The sequence below is a fragment of the Onthophagus taurus genome, chromosome 6 (assembly GCF_036711975.1).
Source record: "Onthophagus taurus isolate NC chromosome 6, IU_Otau_3.0, whole genome shotgun sequence".
Taxonomy (NCBI): domain Eukaryota; kingdom Metazoa; phylum Arthropoda; class Insecta; order Coleoptera; family Scarabaeidae; genus Onthophagus; species Onthophagus taurus.
The window spans coordinates 7880556-7906435 of NC_091971.1; the positions used below are offsets into that span (position 1 = coordinate 7880556).

General features: G+C 33.9%; 2 protein-coding genes across 3 annotated transcripts in view; one reads left to right on the forward strand and one right to left on the reverse strand.

Moving 5' to 3' along the window:
* The first annotated feature begins 233 nt into the window (after positions 1 to 233).
* LOC111427967 (TBP-associated factor 6) lies at positions 234 to 2779 on the forward strand. 2 transcript variants are annotated; one of them, XM_071196882.1, is made up of 7 exons: positions 234 to 528; positions 579 to 809; positions 858 to 1058; positions 1124 to 1303; positions 1358 to 1978; positions 2259 to 2550; positions 2608 to 2779. In XM_071196882.1, exons 1-7 carry the CDS (start codon positions 286 to 288, stop codon positions 2688 to 2690), a joined length of 1851 nt encoding a protein of 616 aa, XP_071052983.1. In that variant the 5' UTR covers positions 234 to 285; the 3' UTR covers positions 2691 to 2779. The 2 variants fall into 2 exon arrangements, with proteins under 2 accessions (XP_071052983.1, XP_022919113.2); XM_023063345.2 differs by having other exon boundaries at positions 235 to 528; positions 2259 to 2779.
* A 615-nt stretch (positions 2780 to 3394) lies between these two features.
* Positions 3395 to 25880, reverse strand: part of LOC111427966 (wing blister) — a 61841-nt gene continuing 39355 nt past the window's right edge. The window contains exons 12-27 of the mRNA XM_023063343.2: positions 11168 to 11274; positions 10930 to 11110; positions 10301 to 10878; positions 9771 to 10246; positions 9470 to 9716; positions 9020 to 9410; positions 7456 to 8952; positions 7207 to 7406; positions 6877 to 7151; positions 6280 to 6685; positions 5792 to 6220; positions 5000 to 5737; positions 4653 to 4946; positions 4451 to 4601; positions 4038 to 4385; positions 3395 to 3984 (exon numbers count right to left, since the gene is read on the reverse strand). Coding sequence (XP_022919111.2) covers positions 3842 to 3984; positions 4038 to 4385; positions 4451 to 4601; positions 4653 to 4946; positions 5000 to 5737; positions 5792 to 6220; positions 6280 to 6685; positions 6877 to 7151; positions 7207 to 7406; positions 7456 to 8952; positions 9020 to 9410; positions 9470 to 9716; positions 9771 to 10246; positions 10301 to 10878; positions 10930 to 11110; positions 11168 to 11274 — 6461 coding nt within the window. The 3' untranslated portion in view covers positions 3395 to 3841. The remainder of the gene's footprint in view (positions 3985 to 4037; positions 4386 to 4450; positions 4602 to 4652; positions 4947 to 4999; positions 5738 to 5791; positions 6221 to 6279; positions 6686 to 6876; positions 7152 to 7206; positions 7407 to 7455; positions 8953 to 9019; positions 9411 to 9469; positions 9717 to 9770; positions 10247 to 10300; positions 10879 to 10929; positions 11111 to 11167; positions 11275 to 25880) is intronic.

Below are 25880 nucleotides of genomic sequence, written 5' to 3' on the forward strand. Positions count from 1 at the left end.
TTAATTTTTATATTTGTTATTACTAAAATTGTAATAATACGATAGATGGCGCTGTTTATTATGATAAATGGACGCGATAAATTTTATTTAAAATTTATATTACTTTCTTTTTAATAAAAATAATTTAAGTTGTTTTAATATAACTTACAATATTAGTATCTTATTATTTAATTATTAATTAAATAAATTTTGCAACTTCATGTGCTGGAATATTGTAACTAACTTCATAGTTAATGAACTGTCAATTTCGCATAGTAGAGTGTTTGTTTACTAAACAATAAAAAAATGGCAAAAAACACTGATAGTGATTTATATGGAACCTCTTTTTCTGCGGAATCTATAAAAGTGGTCGCCGAAAGTATCGGAATACCGAATTTGCCGGATGATGCGGCGAAAGAACTCGCCGATGATATATCCTATCGTTTGAAACATATTATACAGGACGCCGCCAAATTTATGCACCACGCAAAACGTACGAAATTAATGAACACCGACGTGGATTACGCTTTGAAGATAAAAAATGCAGAGGTAAAATTAGTTTCCATAAATTTCCAAAATTCAATATGTTTATGTTTTAGCCTCAATATGGATTTCATATGAAAGAAACTTTACCGTTTAGATTTGCTTCCGGCGGGGGACGTGAATTACATTTTGTAGAGGAGAAAGAGGTTGATTTGAATGAGTTATTACAAAATGTTAGTCCTAAAGCTCCTTTAGATGTTACATTGAGAGCTCATTGGTTGTGTATCGACGGTGTTCAACCAACAATTCCTGAAAATCCACCACCAGTTTCAAAACAACTACAAAAGGTTCATTATTTCAATTGTATTATACATAAATAATACTCTTATTTTTAGTTGGAATCTGTTGATCCTATTAAAATTAACAAACCAACAAAAGAAGCTGCCAGCAAACCTAGCACTGGGAAACATAAATTAAGAAATGTTGAAACAGTTCAGATTAAACAACTTGCAACTCATGAATTGTCTGTCGAACAACAGTTGTATTACAAAGAAATTACTGAAGCTTGTGTTGGTGCTGATGAAGGAAGAAGAGCTGTAAATTTAATTTATATTTGTCTTTGTACCTTTTTATATTAATTCAATTTTAAATTTATTAACAGGAAGCTTTACAAAGTTTAGCATCCGATCCCGGTCTTCATGAAATGCTCCCTAGAATGTGTACCTTTATTATTGAAGGTGTTCGCGTAAATGTTGTTCAAAAAAATTTAGCATTACTTATTTATTTAATGAGAATGGTTAAAGCGTTATTAGATAACCAATCCTTATTTTTAGAAAAATATGTAAGTTTTTTAAAGATCAAAATTCTTTATTTTATTATTATTTTTCTAAAATAGCTTCACGAGTTAATTCCATCAGTTACAACATGTATCGTATCCCGACAATTATGTCAAAGACCCGAATTGGATAATCATTGGGCTCTTCGAGATTTTGCTTCGCGATTAATGGCTCAAATTTGCAAAAATTTCAACACCTCAACGAATAACATTCAAACGCGTGTGACTCGTTTATTTAGCAATGCATTACAACAAGGAGAAAATTTAGCGCTAGCTTCTTTGTATGGTGCTCTTGAAGGACTTTCTGAGCTGGGCCCTGAGGTTATAAAAACGTTTATTTTTCCACGTATAAAAACGATTGGTACTACAATTGAACAGCACTTGGAAGGGCCTTTAATGTCATCGCAAGTAGAAAAAGTAGCTTGCGGCCACATTAAACAATTATTAGCGAAAGTTTTAGCACCGATTATTAAAAATATTCGAAACCCACCCGATTACTTAGACGATTATAAAATTGAGTATGGATATTTGGGACAAACCTTACAAAATGCTGTTATGAAAGCAAGAACTCAACCTCCAGCAACTACAACAACCACCACAAATATGACTAATAATGCAATCACATCAGTTGGGGCGAATATTTCTAGAGCTGTACCAACCCCCACGGGACTTGGACAACAAGTATGTTGATAAAAATACACTGTGTTAATTAATTATCGTACCCGACGTCATCATTGCAAGTATGCAACCACTAGCGCAGTTTACGTATTGTAATACGAATATTGTGATATTGGTTGCATACTTGCAATGATGACGTCGGGTACGATAATGAATTAACACACTGTATACAACAACCTGGTACTTGAAACATTCGGGTTTAGCCATCTTGAAAGACGTACAGCTTAATCCAAAAGTTTCTAGTTCAAATGTTTGATCTCTCTTAATTCTAATTTAATTGTAGCAAAATTCAAATCAAGGTCGTACAATTGTAATGAATCAAGGAAATCGGGTAACAACATCATCAGGGAATCAAAAAATTGTGTTCTTGGCGCAACAAAGACCTCAAACACCTGGAGGAATGCTTCAACAACAAAATCAACAAAATGTTCAAAATCAACAAAATACCATAGTAAAATTTGTGTCAAACGCAAATACCCAAAATAGCCAAAAAGTGGTTAATACCCAACAGAAATTGGTCGTAGTTTGTATGCCTAGTTCAACTCCAAATACAGCTGCTCCAATTAGCACCCAAAGTACTGGTAATCTATTGAGTCCCGATCCTATCATGTCAAACCAATCTCCTCTTTCAGTGGTCCAGAAACAACCCTCCTTTCTTCAGCAGCAAGGTAAAATTAAAATGGAACCAATGCATATTGATTTGGATTTAAGCTAGCAGTATATTTGTTTTGAGTAAATTTTTTTTTTTCGTTTATATTTTGAGAGAACTGAATGTATAATTAAATAAAATGAATAATTTTTTAATTGTTATTAAAATATTTTTAATTAATCCTAACTTAGATGTTAAGATTAAAACCTATAGTTATTAATCACTTTGCCAACATTAAACTACATAACTCGTACTCTTGTTACAGAATTTGTTTAATACATATAGTTGAGCGCGGAATGAACCCAAGGCACCATGCTTCAAAAATAACAACAAAGAAAAATACATCAAAATATATAGAATTTACTTATTATATAAACTAATTATTATGATGTCGCAAAATACGTGAACCCCCGCGCTACGATGTAGGAGGCGCTACGAAGGTTAGGAGAAAAGGGAGAATCAATACTACCATTAATGATTTTATGGAATGTCAAAGTATCTCCGCATGAAGGACGCTGACGGAGCGATAAGAAGTTGAAGGAGGCTGATACGTAATCAATGTAAGCGATGTTGCTTTTAAAACATAGATACTTTAGGAATTTCGTTTGAATCCTTTCAATTCTGGTAATATATATTTGATATATATTTGAGCTGCAGAAGCTTATGCAAGATTAAGGTGGTTGTTAGACACAACACCAGTCTGAGTAGAAATTTGATTGGATTACTGTACAATTTCGTAGTGTTTGGCAAGGTTATTTACAAGATAGAAAGAGTTTGTGACAATTTTTATTTTATTTATTTAAAATTTATTTACATTATATGAGGTGCGTTTTGGTGTTTTTACGCACCTAATCATTTCTTATTGTTAAATATAAATAATACTAAGTTTGTTGAAGTTTTAAGTAACTTTCGCATTTCATTTGATAATATACAAATATTATTTACATTTACATCAACTATTTACAATCATTGGCAGTGCTACAGTAGACAATAAATAACAAAATATATAATAAGGAGGTTAATTATTTAGTTAAATATATAAACTATACATTTGACTTGTCAATTGAATAAATCAAAAACGGTTTTAGCTTTGTACCTTGTCTTAATACAAACGCAGATCATTTAGGAACGGTTCTGCGAAAAATAAATTGTTGATGGCATCTTTACAGTCTTTGAGGTTTCTTTATGTTTAATAAAATTAATATTAGTTTATGTGTTTATGTAACTGGGCAGGAATTTAACGATATATTATTTAACTCTTCCATTTTCGTCCAGTCAACCTGATTTTCATCGATTTTTAAGTTTCTTATGCAACCTTTAAAGTTTTCTCGGACTTTTAACGTTCCTTCTGGAGCATAATCTAAAATAAAATTATTTAAATAATGATTAATTAATATTAAACGTGTTAAGTACCGGGAATTCCTCCAATATACAAAGACCCTTCAATTTCATCTTTATTGTCGTCCGATAAAACCCAACTTTTACTCACTCCATCAACATTAACCGTTAATTCCGTTGAAATTAACGCGGTTAGATTATGCCACATATTATTACAAAGCGCGTAATCCGATAAAGAATTTGTGACGTTCGTCATTGGTCTATCACCCAAATCGACTGATAAAACAACAGCGCCGTTGTAAAGTTCTAAGGAAATGGCAGGGCTGTTGTTTGGGGATGAAACACTCATTAATATTCCGTTTTGTTCGGTTGTTCGGAATTCTAAGTTTAATTCTAGGTAATTTGTCATGCGGAAGTTTTTATCTATAAAAAAATGTTAATTACATTCTTTATTTATTATAATATATCAAATTAGAGTTTTTTTTTACTGTATATGGCGTATGAATCTCCTCTGAAATATGACCCTTTTTCGATATTTGGGAAACATTGGCCTATATTATGAATTTCGTCGAATTTTCTTGGTGTATTATTAATTTTTAATGGTTTAATACATCCTTTGAATTGATTTATTTTCGTTATCTAAAATAAACTCAAATAAGTACAATTAAGTTATTTATTTTAAGATTTTACCGTTTGTTTTTTTAATTTATGTTGCGCATTTTTGGCTATATCTCCTACATACATCTCACCAAATACTCTTCCTTGAGGTAGTTTTTGTGGTTTGGTAGCTGAGCCGTCTACAGATAAGATTGTAACCTTTCTCTTTTTCTTTTTACGATCGAATCTCCTTTCAATTAATATTTTGTGCCAATTACCATCATCTATGATTTTAGTAATTTGCACGATTTTTTTCTTTTTACCGGAAGCGTGCAGAAGTACTATGTTATCTTTTAGTTCTAATAAGTAATAATGTTTTCCATCTCCCTACACCAAAAAAACTTTTTATTTACTTAAAATGAATTAATTTATTTCCTTACTTGAGCAAATAACAACAATCCATTTTTATAAAACGTCCTAAATTCAAGTTCTATTGTATATTCATTCTTCCAAAACGATTCCTTCATATGATACGTTACGTAAGATTCGGAAACGTCCCCAAATTTAGCCGCGTTTGGAATCAAAGTGTAGTTATGTCCAACTTTGTTACAACCCTCAGTACTTTGCATATCTTTCATATTTTCCGCTACATCTCTCATTTTTAACATATCTTTCCCACTTTTTAATTTCATTGGAATTTCTATTGATTTTTGCGGTTTACTTCTACCAATTTTTACCTTTTCAAACTCATTAATTGTCTCGGAATTAAATAAAACCAGTTTATCATCGATTATTAAATCGCGTATTTCACCGTTAAATTTGTTAATACTAATTTTATTTCCTCCCAAATAAACATCACCAGGCATTTTTGTCGATTCTTTCATTAAAATTTCTGCAATTTCGCCTACTTTTAACGTGATTTTGTTAGCTTCTTGTCGCAACTCAACAATATGATATTCATCATCATCTACTTTAACTTTCGTTTTAGCTTTTTCATTGTGAAATTGTCCAATTAAATAACTACTTTCAATGAGAAGCTCTCCTACATTTGTGATGTAAATTATAACTCCATTTTGTTGTTGAGTTCTTAAAACAAAACTTATCGAGAATGTTTTATTTAATTGTGCTCTTAATTGAAGATATCCGTCACCTTCAAACCAAGCCATCGCAAATTCGAACTAAAAAAGAAAACTTAAATTTGTGTTTTAATAAATATATTAATTTATTCTTACTGGAGTCGATAACAATTCTACACCATATTGTTGTAATTTAGTACTAGTTTCATAAAGTTGATAAATGGTATTACCGGCGTTAAACGAAATAATATCACCAAGCAACGACTGATGTGTATGAAGTTCCTTGGTACAGTTAGGACACAGTATCTTATAATCAGGGGGAACACCACCCACGTAAAAATTAGTTTTCCTAAGTATTAACTTTTCTTTCATCTCAATTTTTTTTGATGAGTTAGTGCGTTCATTATTCACAGTTATAAGAGATGTATCTTCTTCGTCCTTAAAAAATTTTTTAAAATCAATCAACACGTGCTTTCCGGTGTTGTATTTGTTGTCCGTTCTTAAAGTAATATTTTTCGAATCAGAGTAATGAATTTCATATTGTAAATAACCACCGTTTAAAGTAATTGCCAAATAAGAATTTGTCTAAAAAAATCAAACTTAATAACAAACTAATTTAAAGTAAACCTTAATTATGAGCAAACCTCATTGGGGTCAATCGCCAAAAATAATAAAGCATTTTCGTCGAATGTTCTTAATGTAAAATGTACTGAAAACTCATTCTTTTTCAGTCTGTGTTCGGCTTTAATTAAAGAATAACCTTCTCCGTTAAATAGGGTGTGTACTCCGTCAGTTTGATAAATTTTCATTTGGCTTTGTATACATCCTATGCAATTCGAAGGTGTTTCTGCCATTTCTTTAAAATCCCATAATCCAATTCTCATATTATTTACGATAATATCATCCAAACAAATGTTATTTAATCCTGTTTTTTCTTTACCTCCAACGTAAATTAAATTTCCAGCGGATACGTTAAAGACTTTAAGGGTTTTATTAAATTGCAAATTATCTATCTTATCGTTTACAGTTAATTTTAAATTACGGGTAATTCTAAGAGAAATTTAATTGAAGATAAAATGTTACTCTCAAATGATACCAAACGAAAACTGTGTTATACTTTGCATATAAATTAATAAAATTAAGTTATGTGATAAAGCCGAAGTTGATATAATGTTAATCACTGAGCCTTTGAGTTGAAACAAGTTTTCGTTTGGTACTTTAATTAAAAAAAAGAATCTTACCGTTCTAAAACAATTTTATTTACGCCAACGTTTCCTGTCAAATTGTGTTTTAAAATTTCGTCCCCTATTTTAATCGAAAATTGAACCAACAAATCATTTATATCCACTTTAATATGATCGCCGTCGTTTTCTAAATGAAAAACGGATATTTGTTTGTCAACTTTGGTTTCTTCGTGGATTTGTAAACGAATTATAACGTGTGTAATAAGAGACGGTCGCAAATTCTTTAATTGATACGATCTTTGACAATGATCCCCCGACATCGATACATGAATCTAAATAGAAATTTTTGTTAAATTATTTATTTTTAATTCAATTAATTTAACTTACTCCATTAGCAATTTCCTTAGATTTTTGAACTTTTCTTTTAAGTTCGTCTAACCGTTGAGAAAGCGTTTTATTTGCGATCATAAAATTTTCAGATGTGCTATCAAATTTTTTGATATCGTTAAAATTGCTTAATTTTTCCGTTAGGAGTTTTTGTATCTTACTTTTCGCCTCAGATATTTGTTGATTCATTTTTTGTATTTCTAAAAGTTTTTTATTAAAACTTAATCGATCAAATTTATTAATACCTACGTTCTTGAGATGATAAATTCATACATCTCGCGTGTAATTTATTTAATTCATATTGCATTTTTAATTGCATATTTTGCGCTTTAGTGTATACATTCTTCATGTTATCCGATTGTTTAATAGCTTCGTCCACTTCGCTTTTCAAGTTTGTAACGTTATCGTATTCTTTAACCAATTCGCGAATTATTTGGCTTTGATTGCCGTTTAAGATCCCATTATCCCAATTTTTGCTTTTTATCCTTTGTAGCCTATGTTCTAACATATCTAATTTTTCTTCTATATCGACCTTTTTATTTTGTAACGGGCGCAATCTCATTTGTAATCGTGTCGAAGTTGCTAAAGAAATAGAAGCTGTTTGACGCAAAGTATCATTTTTAGTTCCGTTGATTTGATCCAGTAAATTATGTAGCATAATTTTGGCTTCTGTTGCTATTTCTGTTGCGTTTTTTAAATTAGCCACTATGTTTGAATAGGCTTCGCTGGCTTTTACCGCATCTACTTCTTTGTTACTAAGTTTTAAAATTTTTTCAATGTGAGTTACGTTCGTATTGAGATCTCTTATATGTTTTTTTCCTAAATCCACGAATTTTTTTAGTAATTGAATTTCCTTAGCAAGCTCACCTCCTCGATTTTCCATATCAACGGTAGATTCTTGTAATTTTTTGGTTGGTACATCGTCGAGAATATCTGCAGTCGCATCTAATTCATTTGAAGTTTTTTTAAGTATCGCATTAGCCTCATTAATTTCATCCTCCAATTGCATTAATAAAGGTTTTTGTTGTTCTAAATTAGTTTTTAATTCGCTTATTCTATCTGTATTCATCACGTTTCTTTGTATTGTTTCAGCAACAACGCTTTCTATTTCTTTCAAGTTTTCATCTGTTTTTTCAAGAAAATGTTTAATGTGTCTTAAATCTGTTTGCAAGTTGCGAGTTTTTCCAGAAATGTCGTCTTTATGTATTTTTTCCACAGTTTCTTCTAATTCTTTACATTTGCCATAAACTTCGTTGTTATTTATATCTTTAATTTTATCATGTTTATTACGAATTTCGTTTAAAAGCATCTTAGCTTCTTTTAACGCATCTTTAATTTTAACCCGTTCTTTACCAAAGTTTTTTAACATATCCATCGTAACATCGAGATCTTTCATAATCTTATTTAACTCATCGATTCCATCATCAGTTTCTTTTTGAACCCCCACAGCATTTTTTGTGATATTTATAAGATCTGAATGTGTTTTTTGGAACTTTTCCTTAATACTATTAGTTTCTTTTTCTAGTAATTTAGGTTTATCCCCATTAATAAAGTCATTGAGATTATCATTATCTTTTTGGAACACATCAAATTTATTCTTAAGGATCATATATTTATCGCTAAAGTTATGTAATTTCTCCCATGGTGGACGAATCTCCGCAGTTAAAAGTAAGCTAGTGTTTCCATGAACGATATTAGATAGGTCATCAAGTTTATCAAGAAGAAGTTGAGTACACTGATCACAAGCTGTCAATAAAAAAATATTTCAGTAAATTAGTAGTAAAAGCTAATAACTAAATAAATAAATACTTACGAATACAATCTTTTTCTTTAACAATATGTCTTGTTTTTTCACACTGTGAACATTGCATTCCAGTGAATCCTGTTTTACACATACATTGCCCTAAATGATCGCATTTTCCGTTACTACTAAAAGGGTTACAATTGCAAGGGATGCATTTTCCGTCCGGAAAGTTTGGATCCCTATAATAATTTTCAGCGCAATTGGCACAGTTAAGGCCGGTATGACCTTTCTTGCAAATACACTGGAAATTGTGTCTGTGTAACTGTTTGCAGCTTATCGCAAAGTTCTTTTCTGGTGTAGGACACGGACATGGTCTACAAAACCCTTCATCTAATGGGTCCCCATAAAATCCTTCAGCACAGTTTTCGCAGTTAATACCATCTGTGTTATTTTTGCAATTCTAAAAATTGTTATTATTAAAGTTAATTAAAGTTTTGACATAAATTAAGTGTTTATTACCAAACATTTTCCTGTTTCGACATCACACTCGCTTGATCTTCCGCTACAACTGCATAGCTCAGCTCTACCTAACACTTTATCGATGAGATCTCCTTCTTCATCTCTAAATCTGAAATATCCTTTATTGGGGTTTTGACATGATAAACCTGTGTATTGAGGGGGGCAAGAACACATTTCTATTCCGATTGCTTTTGGTTGAGGATTTCCTTTAATTTCCATTGCTGTATCAATAACTATGTCGCTTAAACTAAAAGTTTGAATAATTTTAATAATTAATCGTAATTTCAAATAAATTACTCACGATAAATTATCAAACGTTTTAGTAACCGAATCAGTAGCTTTAACAAAAATTTCTGTAACGTTCTGCAAAGCAATCATAAATCCAGTTTTATTTATACGTTTCAGTTTTGCACTCAAAAACCCGTTTTTGTATTCGCGTTTATATTTGGAATATTTTTTAGTTGTTTCAAGAAGTTTCCATCCGTCTTCGTGTAGTTTAATTTCGTAGTGGTTTGATGGAGATCTTGGGTAATAATGTAATTCTAAATCGTTACCTTTTAATTTTACCAATGGATCAGCGTCGTTTATGTTTGTGGGTGGGGAAGATTGAATTGAAAATCTTAAGTATCCGTTATATGATCGTGTCATATCCCCGCTCATTGAATGTGGTAATCTCCAATATAATGGTTTCATGCTATTTATCCATTGAATCATTTCCGTGTCACCTATCGTGTAGTTGTTGTAATCGCCGCTGATGATGTTTTCGGATTCAATTACCTAAATAAAATTGTTTCTGTGATATTAAACGAAATTAAATTAAAAATCGCTTACATCGCTTTTACTGGAAATGTCTCCGTGGGTTAGGAATCTTGTAGAAATGGTGCGATTTTGTTCCCATGTGTATGGGGCGTTTGTACAGTTTCTAGATCGTCCAAAACAGAAGCACTCCATGCAACCGTCCGGATTTTCGGTTTGTAATCCAAAATAACCGCTTTTACAATTATTACATTCTTTCCCATGAACGTTTCTTTTGCAGGGACAATTTCCATTCTCGTCACATTGACAAATTCTTTCTGGAGTACATTTTCCGAGGATGCTATCTGTACCATCTACGTTACAATCGCACGGTTTGCAATGAGGATACCCGTAAAAACCATGTTTGCACCGATTGCATTTTTCACCAGTATATTCTGGCTTGCAAGAACATACTCCTGCATCCAAACTACACTGCGTATTTGTACTTCCTGATTTTGAACAATCGCATTCCTTACAACCCAAGTTTGGTTTAAATCCCCAAGAATTTGAAACACATCTATCACACATTGATCCGGTTGTGTGCATTGGGCAAACGCAACGTCCCGTTTTTGGGTCGCAAATATGTCCTGGTTTTGCACTACAATCTTCACACTCTAAAAAAAATTAATATAATTTTTCGATTTAATTGATTATAAGTAATTTACTGTTGCATCCATTCTTTGAGAATCCATAATAACTCGGGAGACATTTATCGCATTTCAATCCTGTAACTCCAGGTTTACACGAACATTGTCCTGTTTTTTGATTGCAAGTGATATTATCTGATCCTGACCGATTGCATTCGCAACTTACACATTCATCGGCACTATTCCAATAATACCCATTCTAAATTAACCAAAAAAAAAAATGCAAAAACCTGATACAACTTTAAATGCTACTTACTTCACATCTATCGCAAGATCTTCCGGTGTAATGAGGTTTACATCGACATTTCCCGTCTTTGATGTCGCACGTTTCCAATTCGGATCCTTTTGGATTACAATTACAGCCTGAAAGAAATTCAAACAAAATTCTTGTTAACTCATTCACATTTGCTTGTGAATAAATATTATTATCTGTGTATAAATGGGTTAAATTTAATCAAATTTATTATTCTCTTCACGAAATGTTTGTCCCTTTTATCCCAGAGTAACTAGTAAACAAGGTGCGTTGAACTTTGCAGAAACACGACGGGTAAATATACCGGTCCTCAAACAGAAATATGATTGTATTCTACACGCGAATTTCTCCGCTCTTAATCTTCCCGCTTCAACTCAGCCACATCAAAGAGGTTCACTGTGCCAACGCACGCGCTATTATCAATTTACGTGAACCACAATTTAATTTTAGTTGCGGATCAACAATTTAAAATTTTATTGCGCAATTTCAAAATTCGTCGTCTTCGTCTGCAATTTAATTAACATACAAATTTATCCTCCCATATGTTAGCTTTGATTAATTCAGCAGGCTGGCTCGTGTTCGGTACTAATTACAATCCATTAGATGCCGATGTTAACTCATTTATAGGCGGGTAAATATTTAATTTCCCGAGTAGTCACGATAAACCAGATAAAAAGTATCCGATTTTATTATTAAAAACACATAATAGATTTATCTGAATTACTTGTACTATGAGGTTTTCGTAATTAAATTTTTTTATACAACGGTAGCTTGTCGTTGAAATGTAAATAGTGAAGACACACGTTGCTAGGTCAGCATGTTCTGAAGCCGACAAAGCAACGTTCCAGCCACACGGTCTGTAATTACGCCGCCATTAAGCCAATATTAACAACGACGACGGGGTGTGGCTATGGCGAAATCGGGCGGTAATTCAGTTTATGATGGGATCAAGATGTCTCCTTCAGTTCTTGGTATTCGGAACTATAAGAAATACGTCAACAAAAATACCATCTTGATTAACTTCTTATTATATCGATATTCATGGTTAAATAACTTTAAATCAAGAGTTATTCGATGAACTTATTGCTGATTAATAACGTAATTATTACTAATTATACAGTTTTTAATAAAATTAAATTATTAGGTCCATGTAATGTCAGTTTTTACAACTCAATATTTCGTTGGCCCTCCATGAGTTTCTATAACAGCACGCAGACGTCGTGGCATTGAAGCAACTAAGTTTGTTGTCTCTTCTGCTGTTATTTCAGCCCAAGATTCGACTAACGCAGATTTCAGTATTTTCGCATCTTATGTTCCAAACATGCTCGAAACAATGCTTCAAATTTTGTTCTAAAATAGTTTTATATTTATACCGATCCATAATTCCATCAATGAATGTCAGTTTTCCTACACCAAATGCTGCCAACAATCTCTACTGAATTAAGAAAAAAGAAAATGCAATGACAGCTACTTTATGCAACTTTTACTTGCTTTCTTTAACTCAAGTGCATTGTATGTAGACTTTTGTCATGTTAGTTTTTGCATTGTTTGTTGAATTTTTATTATGTTGCTATCACACTGTAATACTAATTTTCTATTATTTTATTATGTTTTATAAAAACCTCATAATTCAATGCTGTATGTAGATTTTTGTCCGTCAGTGTAGTTAATGTATTCCTGAAGATAAATTGGGGTGCAAAATCGGTACAATCAAGATTAATAATTGTGCTTGCTGATTTAGCATCAGGAATGTACATCAAAATAAGCTTATCATATCAAAACTGAATGGATACTTTAAATAAAAAAATGTAACTTTTTTTACCTTCAACAGTTTCATTTAATTAAACTTTTATTCCCGGTACTGTAACTTTATTTCACAGCCGGTGCAGTTATACCGTCGAACATTGAATGCGTTTTAATTGCTTCTCAATAACGGCGTCGCCCAATTTCTCTGAGTCATCCTTAAATATTGAACCGAATGACGCTTATTTTTTCCACACGATTATTCGACCGTGGCCTATACCAGGAAAGGGCGTTTTATCGCCTCAAGTACACCTTTTATTGAACTGTCGGCGTGTAAGTTATAGTCATATATACCGCGGGGATTGAACTCTAGATGTGTGTACAAAAACCTTGGGGTGTTGTAAAAAGTAAAAATAAATTCAAATTAAACGCAAAAGCAAGATTTCAATAAGATGAAAGTGGCGCGGTTAATTTTCAAATTGCGTGCATGATTACTTTTTCGTTTCATTTTACTCAACTCACGAGAAAAACTAAAGATACATTAACGTTGGTATAATTAGGTTTTAATCAGATGTCTTAATTAGGTTAATCAGGGAGAATTAGCATCTTAATTTCCGCCAAATTGTTTTTTTTAATTAATTCATTTTTTAAATTATTTTATATCGTTAAGGTTAACTGATAAGGATCTGTGTAAACTAAAAAAAATATGACATAATAATTGTTATCTTAAAATAAATTGTGTGTTTGTATAAAAGCTCAATTCGCGACGATTGATACAAAATGAAGGACATCGATAAGATAGAAAACGGGTCACCTAAGTAATAATAATTTTGAAGGTGACTTTTTTTGTGGGTTGATTTAAAAGGGAAAAGAATGTTTGGATCTTGGAGATTTAAGTTCGTCCGGCAGAGGAATGCCTTATAAAGTGGGCACACTGCCACTCCACTTATTTGCATAACCGCTTGTATTTCGCCGATGTATTGGCATTCAGCGGTTCTCTGATTATTTATCAGATTGACAGGCGGTGTCGAAACGCGCGCCGTGATATATAGCCGTATCTGGAAGTCCCATACCTTCTCGTCGGTGGTATCACAGAAGAAGTATCACGGAAAGTGGCACTTGAAATGCAGATGACTGTCGTGGACTCTCTAAAACTTTGCATAGTACATATATTTATACATTTCACTGTGACCGCGAACAAATGAAATTCAGTGTTGTATAGAATACCGTACGATTTTTTTCTTTTCGGTTCGGACTCGGCAAACGTAACCTTTTTTTTCATAGAAAAAATGTGAATTCAATTCCGTTATTTTATAAATGGGACGAGATGTTGAACCCCGTTACGAATACAAAGTTATCGATGCTAGAAATAATAAAAACGAGCTCGCGCTCAGCGTGTAGGCAATTGCCTTGGATTCTTATCGCGCGTACCAATTTAAAATTAATTTATGACCGGCGACTTGTTTAATTTAGTGGAAGCCTAAAATTAACGACGGGGATATGGGTTCCTTTCGTTCATAACGCCAGTGGTCGCCGGCGTAAAGATATTGCGGTCCAGGTTGGTTACGCTGGCAGAATTCCAACTGAATCGCGTTTCCACGTACTTTATCAGTTTCCGCCAGGTATTATCACAAACGCCAACATTTGCATAATGAAAGACGTATGTGGAACGGCGCAGAAATTATTCTACCGTAACTTTTACCTTTTTTGTTTTCATAGAACCTAATATTCTTATCATACTGAATTTTCTGCTTAATAGTTCACTTATTTTTAACACACGAATGTTGTAAATTACGTCTTATTTATCTATCTAACGTAGATTATGTGATAACATCAACACGGATATCTTCTAATACCAAATTCGGAATGTTTCAGAATTTGCAGCTGAGTAAAGATAATAAATACAAGGACGACAATAGTCAAGAAATAAAAGATTTGTTGCAACTAGAAAAATTGTGGAAGGCTAAATCAATAAATATGAATAGTTGTTATTGTATACAATTCCCTACACAGCAATTAAAAAGGAAATAAATTTATTCCTTGGATTAATTGCTCATTACAAGAAATTTTATTTTATTACAAACCATTCAAAATGTATAAATGTTAACGTTAAAACAGAAATTAACGAAGAATTGCTCCAAAATCACAATTTCTTGCAGGAATTTGATGTTGATATTCACTGAAATTAGTGAATATCAACATTCTCCGGTCAGAGTCAAGATATACCAAACAAATCGGCGAAAGATCGATTATTTCCAGCTATTATTATATATTCAGACTTACGCTGATGGATGTCAATAATTGGATTTAAACATTCAGCAGGAATTTTGAAAATCATTTTGAATAATTTATTACAGTTATAATTGTTTTTAAGAATCGTTTTTATTAAAATAGAAGAAAGATTTATTCGGAAACCACCTACAAGTATTTACACGCATAAATAGCGGATGAAGGAATAGTTTACGCCTAATACGTAAACATGTTGCGACTTCCTGCAGCGAAAAGACATATTTTAGGGAGAAGAAAATGCGAAGTCGCCAAAGCGGCGACGATGAGCTTAGTTCACAAGCAACTTGACGGAACTACTTTTGCCGAGTACATTATATGCATCGTTAACAACCAAAGCGCGTACACGTAAACGTACTCCGAGTTATAACCTTTACTATAACTTGAAAACATTTAAAATAGATATTTTAAGTGGTAATAAACACATAAATAAATTTTATGTACAATTTTCGTATTACGACTATTCAATTACGTTTTGATATTGTCCGGACCTTTACGATGTAACCTTAAAATCGAAGTTATTAAACAACATTGTAACTTTCTATTTGTCACGTTATTTATGTTAGAGAGGTATTAAAGAAGAATTTTTTTTTTCATGATATGGTAATCAAATTGAGGGAAATTGTATAATAAACGTCAAAATTAATATGTTAACGTTTCAATCACTCAAAGACGTTTTAAAAAATAAACGTGGCTAATCTGAAAATTGTCCGTAGATAATCGTCATCTATTAAAGGCACTTCCTCGTGAAGAGCGTCACATCGTCGTCCAACTGGTTCCCGGTGAATTCCCCGCACAGCTTTTCCAATTACCATGTCACCTAATCTACTTAGCGAGGCAATCTTCGTCGGTTTATTTACACGGAGGACGTGACAACCGCGCGATTCAGTGGTAAATTAACGATACCGAGTTCGATCGGGCGTGTCGAAACTTGCAAGATTATGCTAATTACTATCGCGCGCGAGATTAATTTGTTCCAATTTGACGTGTCAAGTTATCTCTTTTGAGTATGTTTAAAAATGGAAGTCGGAGAAAAGATTTGACATCGCCGTATCCGTGAATCAAGTAGTATCTGTTGTTGCAACGAAATCAGTGGAGTGAAACAATTTAATAGATGGTGGGCGCACTAAATCGTACGTGAGGTCAAAGGAGTTAGCTGCGGATCATGCGAACCGCTATTATCGACTCAACCCGTTATTATTACAAAACCATTTATTCCCAGAAATGCTTCTTTTAATATCATTAAGAGTAAATACTTTAATATCACAATCTACAGTTTTATTTCGAGCATTTTAATTAATGAGATGGTTTTGCTTAATGATATCTTTTCTAGCGTAATGATCTAGTTAAAATAACTGTTTCTAATTCACTCATTTCTCATTTTTAATTTGTTAACATTCTTTGGATTGCCGAAGCAAAGTGGAGAATTGTCCAGCGAAAAACGCTACTAATTCCGTAAAAAATCCTAGGTATTCTGAGCTCCGGAGCATTCTTGCGCGATCACGCTCCCGGACTTTAATTGAAAAATGTAACCTACATGTGCCGATGATTTACCGCTGGCCAGCAAATGAATAGGCCGTAGGAGAGAGCGCTACGAGCGCCCATTAGGGCATACCGAGTTGTGCCGGCGGTTTTTTACACAGTTTCAATTCCACACCTCGACGAAATATTATCACGACACGCCGGCCGAGGAACGTAATGGCCAGGATAAATCAGAGCCGACCGACTTTAATCTTGTAATCTTAATGGATAGACCGATAACGTAGCATTGGCCATCGGACCTGAACACCTCCACCTATATACCACCATCATATTTATGTTTAATTCAACATTAACAATTATATTATACTCTTATAAAAACCACCATTGATGGTAAAGTATACGAGGATTAACTTGAATGTACTGAGTTTGCCTGTGCTGATATATTTGATTCCAGTGTCTGCACCAGTCCTCCTTTATAAATTTCTACCTGCGGATAGATAAGACCTCAGAAGAAGATAGTTCGTTTTTAACTAGCTTGCCGTCAACAAAACTATCCTGAGCCTTCACCCATAAAAGTTTTACCACATGGCCTTGATCATTCAACCTAGTGACATTGTTCAAAATTTCCACTATAACAGGCTGGTACTTCGAGAAGTGCTTCGATTTGGGCGTATATTTTTATCTATATACTTTAAGGCCTCCAAAATTGCTATTGCTTCCGCTGCAAAAATACTAGTGGGTATCAAAAAAACACAATCAACACCATCACTTGCAGATGTATAAATAACCAAACTAAGTGGTCATCACTTGATGCGAGCCAAAGTACTCAAGAAATTTATTGAATCTTTATATCTTTTATTGAACTAAAACTATAATCATGACTTCCACTAGCATTAGAACTAACACTAGACCTAGAATTAGAAATATTCGGGTTTAGCCATCATAAGAGACTAAACTCAAATATTTGTAGTTCTAAGTCTAGTGTTGGTTCAATAAAAATATATACATAATTTTTCTTTTTGTAATCATAACGAAGTAAGTCATTGTTCCAGAACAAATTGTCGTTACTCGACCGTCACGAATTCCATTTTACGCGGTGTAAAATTTGAAATGTGAAGCAACAAAAGGTACGTGAATGCCGCACCACCGTATCTTGTTACAGTGGAAGCCCACCGTTGAATGGCATCCGCTTACTTAAGGATGGCAAAGGAAAAAACGAACGTATAGCTTTTTTGCCAGTCTGCCGCAAGGGAGGTCCGTTGCTTATTACTCAATTATTGCCCAAATACGTAAGTTAATGACACGAACCTCTTACGTGGTAATAATAATAGTAGTTACAGCTCAGCCGTGAACGATAAAATTAACTGCGACTTCATGGAAAGGTTATATGTATTACTTAAGAACTTGAAATTACTTATTTTACATAATTTACACGAAGGGAACTATCATTATGACACATACAGATAGAATCAAAGAATTCGATTTTTTAAAACCAGTATTGAGAACTTAGTGATTACTGGTGAAAACGGTTCCTGCCAGTCTATGTTTAGTCTATCAGGTTAAATAAATCTATATTTATATAAATCATGTATACAGTTCTGTATATAAAATTTTAAAAAGGGATTTAATCAACTAAATATTATGAAATCGAACTCTTTGAATTTAGTTTATTTCAAATGTCTTAATTAACTAAATTAAAATCAATCCAAGAATTTTGTTTCAAAACCAATCTGTAAAATAATCCAAACATTTAAAGTGTTATTTATTTTCGCGGTATGCTAAAAACACTCAACCACTATTGAGTTTATTGATGTATGGACTTGATATTATTTTTTCTTTATTTGCGTTATTATCTCAAATAACATAGTGAACTAAATTTATATCGAACACGTCATATCCTTTCATTCAATAAATAACAATATTGAAACCGATATTTAAAATATGCATTTATAAAACGATGTTTTATCCTGTTACATGAATTTTGATGTCATGTTATATTTGGATTTCACGATCTCTTAAATACCATAAAATAAAATTAAATAATGCCATAATAAAACCAGAACTAAACGGTCTATGGGACGTTTCTGGACTTAATTAATTACTGTGATCTCTATTTATATCTGGCAGTGGCATTGCTAATTGTGTTCCTAAGTTTAAAGCACCTGGCACGTTGCCTGTTAAAATGATACCTATTTTTGCCCTGTCCCCGTTGGCGAGATATGGATAGGCTCCATTATCTTTCTTTATTCGAACGAAAAATCGAACAAACTTCCCGTTACGAAAGTGTATAAATACGTTAGCGGTTGAATTGCAGCAAGCAAATAAATAGCATCTATAAATATAGGGGAAACACTTTTAGGTAAATTCATGGGGCCAAAAGGGAATAACTCGTTAAAAAAATCCCAGATGTCGTTCGGCCTGTTGCGCAAACCTAAACATTCGGCTAAGGATAAAAAGCAGAAAGCCATCGGGTTGCTTGTATTAAATAAACATCGATCAAAGGTAGTTTTAACGCCTTTTAATGGCTTCCCAAGGCGTTGCCATTAAATGACGCCCGCTTTAAATTGAACATGACTCATCGGCACAAAACATTAGAAGTTCCTATTTATTTTGAAAACTTTACAAAAAACTTGCAATACTTACAACCACTCCTAACAATTAAGTACAAATGATAATCGGTCGGCGACCAACAAAGTCCAGTGATTTACCTTCTCATTGCGTATGTAAAATACAATCTCAAAATTGCCATTCGACCTACCCATCGAATTAACACGTTTAAGCCGACGGCAATCTGAACGTTTACAATTATATATTTCGCGTGAATATAATAGGTTCGAAAGAAGCCGATTATGTCTTTTGCTATTCAGACCACCTCTCAATTCAATGGATCTCACCGTGGCGAACGTTATTCCTTTGTGCTAAGAATGTGTTATTATCTCTTTCAAAAAGTCTTTGTCAATTATTCAAGCGAAGCGATTTTATGTTGTTTCTCGACGATCAAATCATTTTTGCGATTTTATCGAAACAAAACGATTAGATAATTTCGAACTAAAATTACGTTATCTTAAGGTTCGATTAACTCGTTTTAATACAAGACGATGAGTATCGGTTTGTAGGTGGCAACAATGCTTTAAATCCTCATTACGCATGCAAAACATAGCCGGAGAAACTTAGCATCGAATTAACAGCGTTTCTTGTCACCATCCCGAAGGCACATCGAGATCGAGATTTCTGAGCCGACCCCACAATCTGTTCATCTACCGTTACGCGGTTCGCGTTTGAGGCAAAAAGGCGACCACCGCCAAAGTATAATGATTAGCGTTTTACGATTCGCTCAACGGCCGTTCGCGACGAGGCATTATTGATAATTAACGAATGCCGAGGCCTTCGGCATTTGCATAAACCAGACGAACGTAAATCCTTATTGCAAAATATACGTACTTGCTGCGGAAGAGTCGCAAGTTTTATTATACAGTACGAAACACGTGCGCTCCAAACGGCGGCCGTTTTATTTATTAATGAATGTTAAACATATTGTGGGACAAAGCTGCCGGACTTTCCGGCCGATTTGAATTTAGATTTATGATTTGACGGGAAAGCTCGCGCGGAATGATTTGTACGCAGTACCATAGGACCGTAAATAACACGTTGTAGCGGATAAATATTAATCCGAAGAACCTGAGGCAACTATTAACGCTTCACTATTCTACTTTTTGCCCTCACACTTCATTTACAAATCAGACTATGTAATTCTCGCCTTACATCTTACAACATTACTTGTAATAAACACTCATTTATCATTTTCCACGGTAATATTATTATATTGAGATAAACTTTTTTGCTTATAGAGATACATGTTTAATCTGGTTTTAATGTGCCATAAATGATTTCTTAGTTGCTTTCACTACTTCTTAATAGTTTTAGCGTTTCCGGGATGGTAAACCACAATATTTATTGGTTTTGGATTCATCATTTGATATAAACACGGAAATGCGATTATAAATTTATATACGAAGCTATAAAATTAGAAATAGAGTTTCTGCAAGTTAACCACTTATTGCTACAAAATCCATTGATATCTAACACGTCTCTTGATGAGATAACTGTACGTCTTAGATTTATATTTGTTTTACTATTTCAGTCTTAACGTCAACACTTTCTCAATGGAAGATATTGAATCTATTAATTACATCTCCGATCACGTGTTACTCATAACTCCGAAAATGGAAATTCGATCGGTTATTCAAATTGTTCGAAGGCCGGTATATCATTTCGAAAGCCAATAAGTCACAATGGCGTATCACGTGCTCCAACTTGTTGCCGCAGACGCGTTAGAGTCGCATTTCCCCGGTAACCGCACGACAATCGATTCATTACTCATTTTTTTTGCTCTTGCAATAATTGGTACTCTTGTTCTGCGTGCTGTGATGCCATCTGTTATGCCGTGATTTTTCATAAACGCGTAGGAGGGTATTGTTTCGAAACCGCAATTACCATTACCAAAGAACTTGACTTGTAACAATCCTCTCTCAACGACAGTCAAGAAAATAAGAGTATACAGTTAGAAGAAATCATCGCTTTGTAGAGATGATTAACGAAAATTAATTTGTTTGATATTTAGCAATAATAAATTTAAGCTACACCCAGTCCAAGCAAATTGCGGTTCTTCTATTAAAATGCTAATGTGGATATTTGCATTGAATGAATCTTCACTAAACGTTACTTTATGACGCAGCATATTTGTCACCATTTATAAAAAACATTGCCATATAAAAACTAACAAATGACACAAATAACGTTATTATATTGTTAAAAATTCCCGTTTCTTTATCATAAAATAAATTATAAGCAAACATGATGAACAACTCATTACACATATTTAAGTTGTGTAAACAACTGATTTAAATCGAGCTATTATTTAAATCAAATTTATCTTTGACAGGCGAGGTTTGCAAATATAATTTTATTGTAATCTAATAATTTATATAAAAGTGATACAAAGCAAACAGATTTATGCAACTTCAGATAAGATATATTCTTAGCTATGACTACGTATCTAAAGTTGAAACCAACAACTATTTTTTAGTTCACAATAAGTTCAAGTTGATGTCAAAAGTAAATAGTCCATTTAAAAAAGTAAAACAAACATCGTATAGAGGGATCAAATATTGAAACGAGAATCCAATTTAACGAGGGCAAATACAGGACGAACACATCTGACCCAAACCGCCGGTCATTTCCGTAAAATCGCAACGGGACCGAACTGTTAATTCGGAAGTAAACGTGTCTCGTTTCAGTTTATCTCGCAAAATACGCCCGATTTATCCCGGGGTTAACCACATAACAATCCGACTTCATGCAAACTCTCAAAGCTAATTAACGATGACCGATATTTGATGCGAATTTTATCACCGCTATTTTCGGTCCCATTCATTTCGTTCTTGTTCCAACTTCCTTTTTTTTCTATTTAATTCTCGAATGTAGGCCAGCTTATCTGCGACCTCGTAAAAATACTGGAGAGTGGAACGCTATCTGGTCCTTTATTAAACCTCAAATATTTGTGGTGATCCTACCTACTGAGAATGCGAGAGGAATGTTTTTTAAAACTATAATTATAAAAAAGTAGTCAAATTTAAAGTTTCTTTATTATATTACATTTTTTATATTGTTAATCTTGAAGATAGGTTATGTTAGGTACACCTAACATAATCGAAAACCATTTACCAACTGTAATTGTATTTGCACATGTATCTACGGCTTAGTAATTTCTCACACGTCTTGTACAGCTGTACGCGAAGTAATTAGACCTTCTATCTATGACTCGAGCACATATTTCCCAACAAAGTACGAGATTCTAGATTGCCATCTGATCTGTGGGCGTCCTATACGTCCGGAGCAACACCTTGTGTGCATCCACCTGTAGGAAATATCGTGTAGCCCGGCTTTCACCATAACAAATACAACAACGTCTGGTTGCTTTATTTCAATTTACAAGCATCGAGAACAATAGCTGCCCGTATTCGAACGGTAATGTTGTTATTAATAGCACCAATTATCGAAAGTGCTAGGTTTTCTAAGACTAACAGATCCAATAAATGAGGGTTTGCATAATATTGAATGCAAAAGTTACTTTTATGAGACGTTAAAGCACTTAGTCAATGTGAAACGACATTGCTGCAAATCAATGTGTGACACAAATGTATGCAACATGTCAGTTGTTAATCTACTAGTAACTTTAACTATAGTGTGATGTTATAAGATAGCAAAAAAGTTGCACGACTTACTACGTAGAATTACCATAATATCGTAGTCTGCAAAATGTAATGGTTACTGCTTCCTACGGTGCGTGTTGGTATGTTTTAATTTTGTAATATTCTTGTTATAAACAGGTTATTATTTATTAAATTTTGTAACTTGTATTTGAATTTCGTAGAAATTTTTAAACAAAAACTAATTGCATCATCGAGCAAATACAAGACCTAGTTATTATTATTAGAGCTTTAACGCTATGTATAAGTGCTGAGAATTCGATAACAATTTATTGAGAGTCTAATTTATTATGATTTTTTGTAATAAATTTAATATCAAAGAATTTTTGTTTATCGATGTAAACTGTTGATAGAGGATACATAAATCTTTATTAAAGATTGTATGTACCACATAGTTTGAAATATGAACGAGCGTTAGCTTACCATGTTTGGGTCCGTACCAATCTTTACCAGCGCCGTCGTAAATGGAATTGGTCTTCGAAGGCCTACAAAGATTGACGCACGCGTTCGGACATTTCTGCACGCATTTATGCGCGTCGTAAGAGTTAGACCATCTCGGACATGGACCGTAGCTAGAATAATATTGACCAATTTGCCTCCTCACGCGGTGACACAAGGATCTTTGTTTATCATTGAGAATCCTTTGTTTGGCCAACAAGGTCTCTTCGTCCCCATCCTGCTGGTAAAGTTTTATGTCGGAGCGGACAGTGAAGGTATTATTGGGACTTGAATAATACGTCTTTCTAGTATGATGATGGGATTTGTGCCGTTTACTTCCTGCGCTGGATGATAGTCCTTGGTTCGTTTCGCAACAGTTTTCTCGCACTAAATTGATGAGAACCAGCACGAACAACTTTGATAGCAACCACATATTCTTCGGTGTCCTTCGTGGATCATATTACCGTAACGTTTAAAAAAAAGTGATTCATACGTTCTAGAAATAGAATAGGCTTTTATGGGTCACTGTTTGATTTAGCAAATTGAAACGTCCCCGTGGACTTATTTTAAAAGGTTATTATTAATGTTAAATTGCCCGTTGAGCTAGGTTATTTATCGTATGATAAACATTGCCGGACTAGGTTATTAATATGAATAACATGTATATTCGCGTCGATAAGATCTATCGAATAACCGACGGGGCTAGATACGTCAAGTGGTCTCGCCTGGGAAGAGAATGGTTAATGATATCTTGAAACCATTCAAGACCCATTCATGTAACACATTTTTTATGTTATGTATGGATCAACGAACCTTGAAGATCTAGCAAGTCCGTGAGTTTTTAGTAATCTAGTTTGTTTAATAAGCACGTTTCGAGAAAGAATCTCAATTTACAATTTCTAGGAACGAAATTTAAGAGATGTGGTTACAATTATTGGGTGACCGATTTTAAATAAAGGGGATATTATGATTTTAGATTATTACCCTTAAAAGCCTTCTTATTGAAAATAAATTCACTGCACTATTTCTAATAACCATTTCAAACAGATTCGGTTTTGAAACAAAATTTTTTTGGACTCGGTTTATATTGTGAGCACGAAGTTCGCGCGCATCTCGTTTGAGCCCGGTCGAACTGAGCTCTTGCACTTGCGGTTTGTAACTGAATCCACGTTATATTACTTACTACAAAACTCGCGGCTCGCGTCTAAGGTAGGGGTTCTTATCTCCGGGAAGAGTGAGCATGCTTCCAAAACTTTTTCACGTACTCTCAAGAAAACAACTTTGCTTTAATTTTTTTTTTTAAAACATTTTTAATGAAAATTGATTTTAAAGGGAGTTTTGAAATTGTGGCAGGATGTTGTTAAAAATAGAAGTTGTAATTTCAGGGCGATATTAAGGAAACAGGATGGGTTCGGTAATAGTTATTTGCTGTTAATGCGGTTACGCCGGCCTGAAACTAACGATAAATCGATAATACGCTATTATTGGCTATGAGGGACAACATGCACCACGTTGTCGAAGACACTGTAATTCCCATTAGCATTAACAGTCATTAAAAGTAAATTAACTCATCCGCTAAAAGACTACTACAACTACAACAAGTTTTAACGCATTGGCGAATGCCGTATTCGAAAATTATTAGAAATTCAAATCTTTTATTTACATTAAAGATGTTTTAGTTTTTAAAGTGTAGTCAATAAATTGACTGAGATCGCCTTTATTATGGAAGTTTTTAAAGGCGTATAATTAATGCCATGAATACGAAATTTATTCCAGGCGGAATCGATCATTTCGGCGGGGTCGATTGAAATCAGCGAAAACTCGGACAATTACGTGGCCGTAATGGGCCGGAGACCGCCCTGCGAGACCCTTCCGCCGAGATAACTTAATCATTATACGGCGAGCTATCGATCTCGCCAATAATGATATTCGGGAAAATCGAGTAAAAAACACAAGCGGAATCGGCCCCCTTTAAAACGAATCCCGGCATTAATAGCGCCCTCCAGGCAAACCTCTTCGCCCCGGGACCGCCATCGCCTCGCCGATTTATTAAGGACAATCAAAACATCCGCACCGGACCACCCAAATAACCTATGTACGGTCAACTTTAAAAAAAATTTTTAGTCATGTTATTTAAGCAATATCATTTTCCGTTAACTTTATATAATTCAAATAACTCAACTCTTCGTCACGCGGTATTAATAGCGCCCTCCGGATAAGACTTCTTCGCCCCCGGGTCGCCACCGCCGCCTCACCGATTTATTAAGGACAATCAAAACATCCGTACAGGGACCACCCAAAGGACTGTAAGCCTTCGAAGGCCTGTAATCATAACTGTGCCGAGAATACGAAATGACCGGGCAACGGATCGCACCATGCAAAGTGGCGTGCCTTTTTCTTTCTAAGGGCAATTGCGTTACCTTAGAGGTTAATGGTGTTAACAACGGCTCCGTGTGATACCAGAGACCCGCCGCCGTCGACCGTCTGTTTCCTCGAAG

What these genes read in the sequence shown, in the direction of transcription:
- LOC111427967 (XM_023063345.2), top strand. Translation starts at nt 286, where the DNA reads ATGGCAAAAAACACTGATAGTGATTTATATGGAACCTCTTTTTCTGCG. An exon ending in TTTCAAAACAACTACAAAAG is followed by an intron (nt 810 to 857) that starts GTTCATTATTTC and finishes TCTTATTTTTAG; the next exon opens with TTGGAATCTGTTGATCCTAT. An exon ending in CCACGGGACTTGGACAACAA is followed by an intron (nt 1,979 to 2,258) that starts GTATGTTGATAA and finishes ATTTAATTGTAG; the next exon opens with CAAAATTCAAATCAAGGTCG.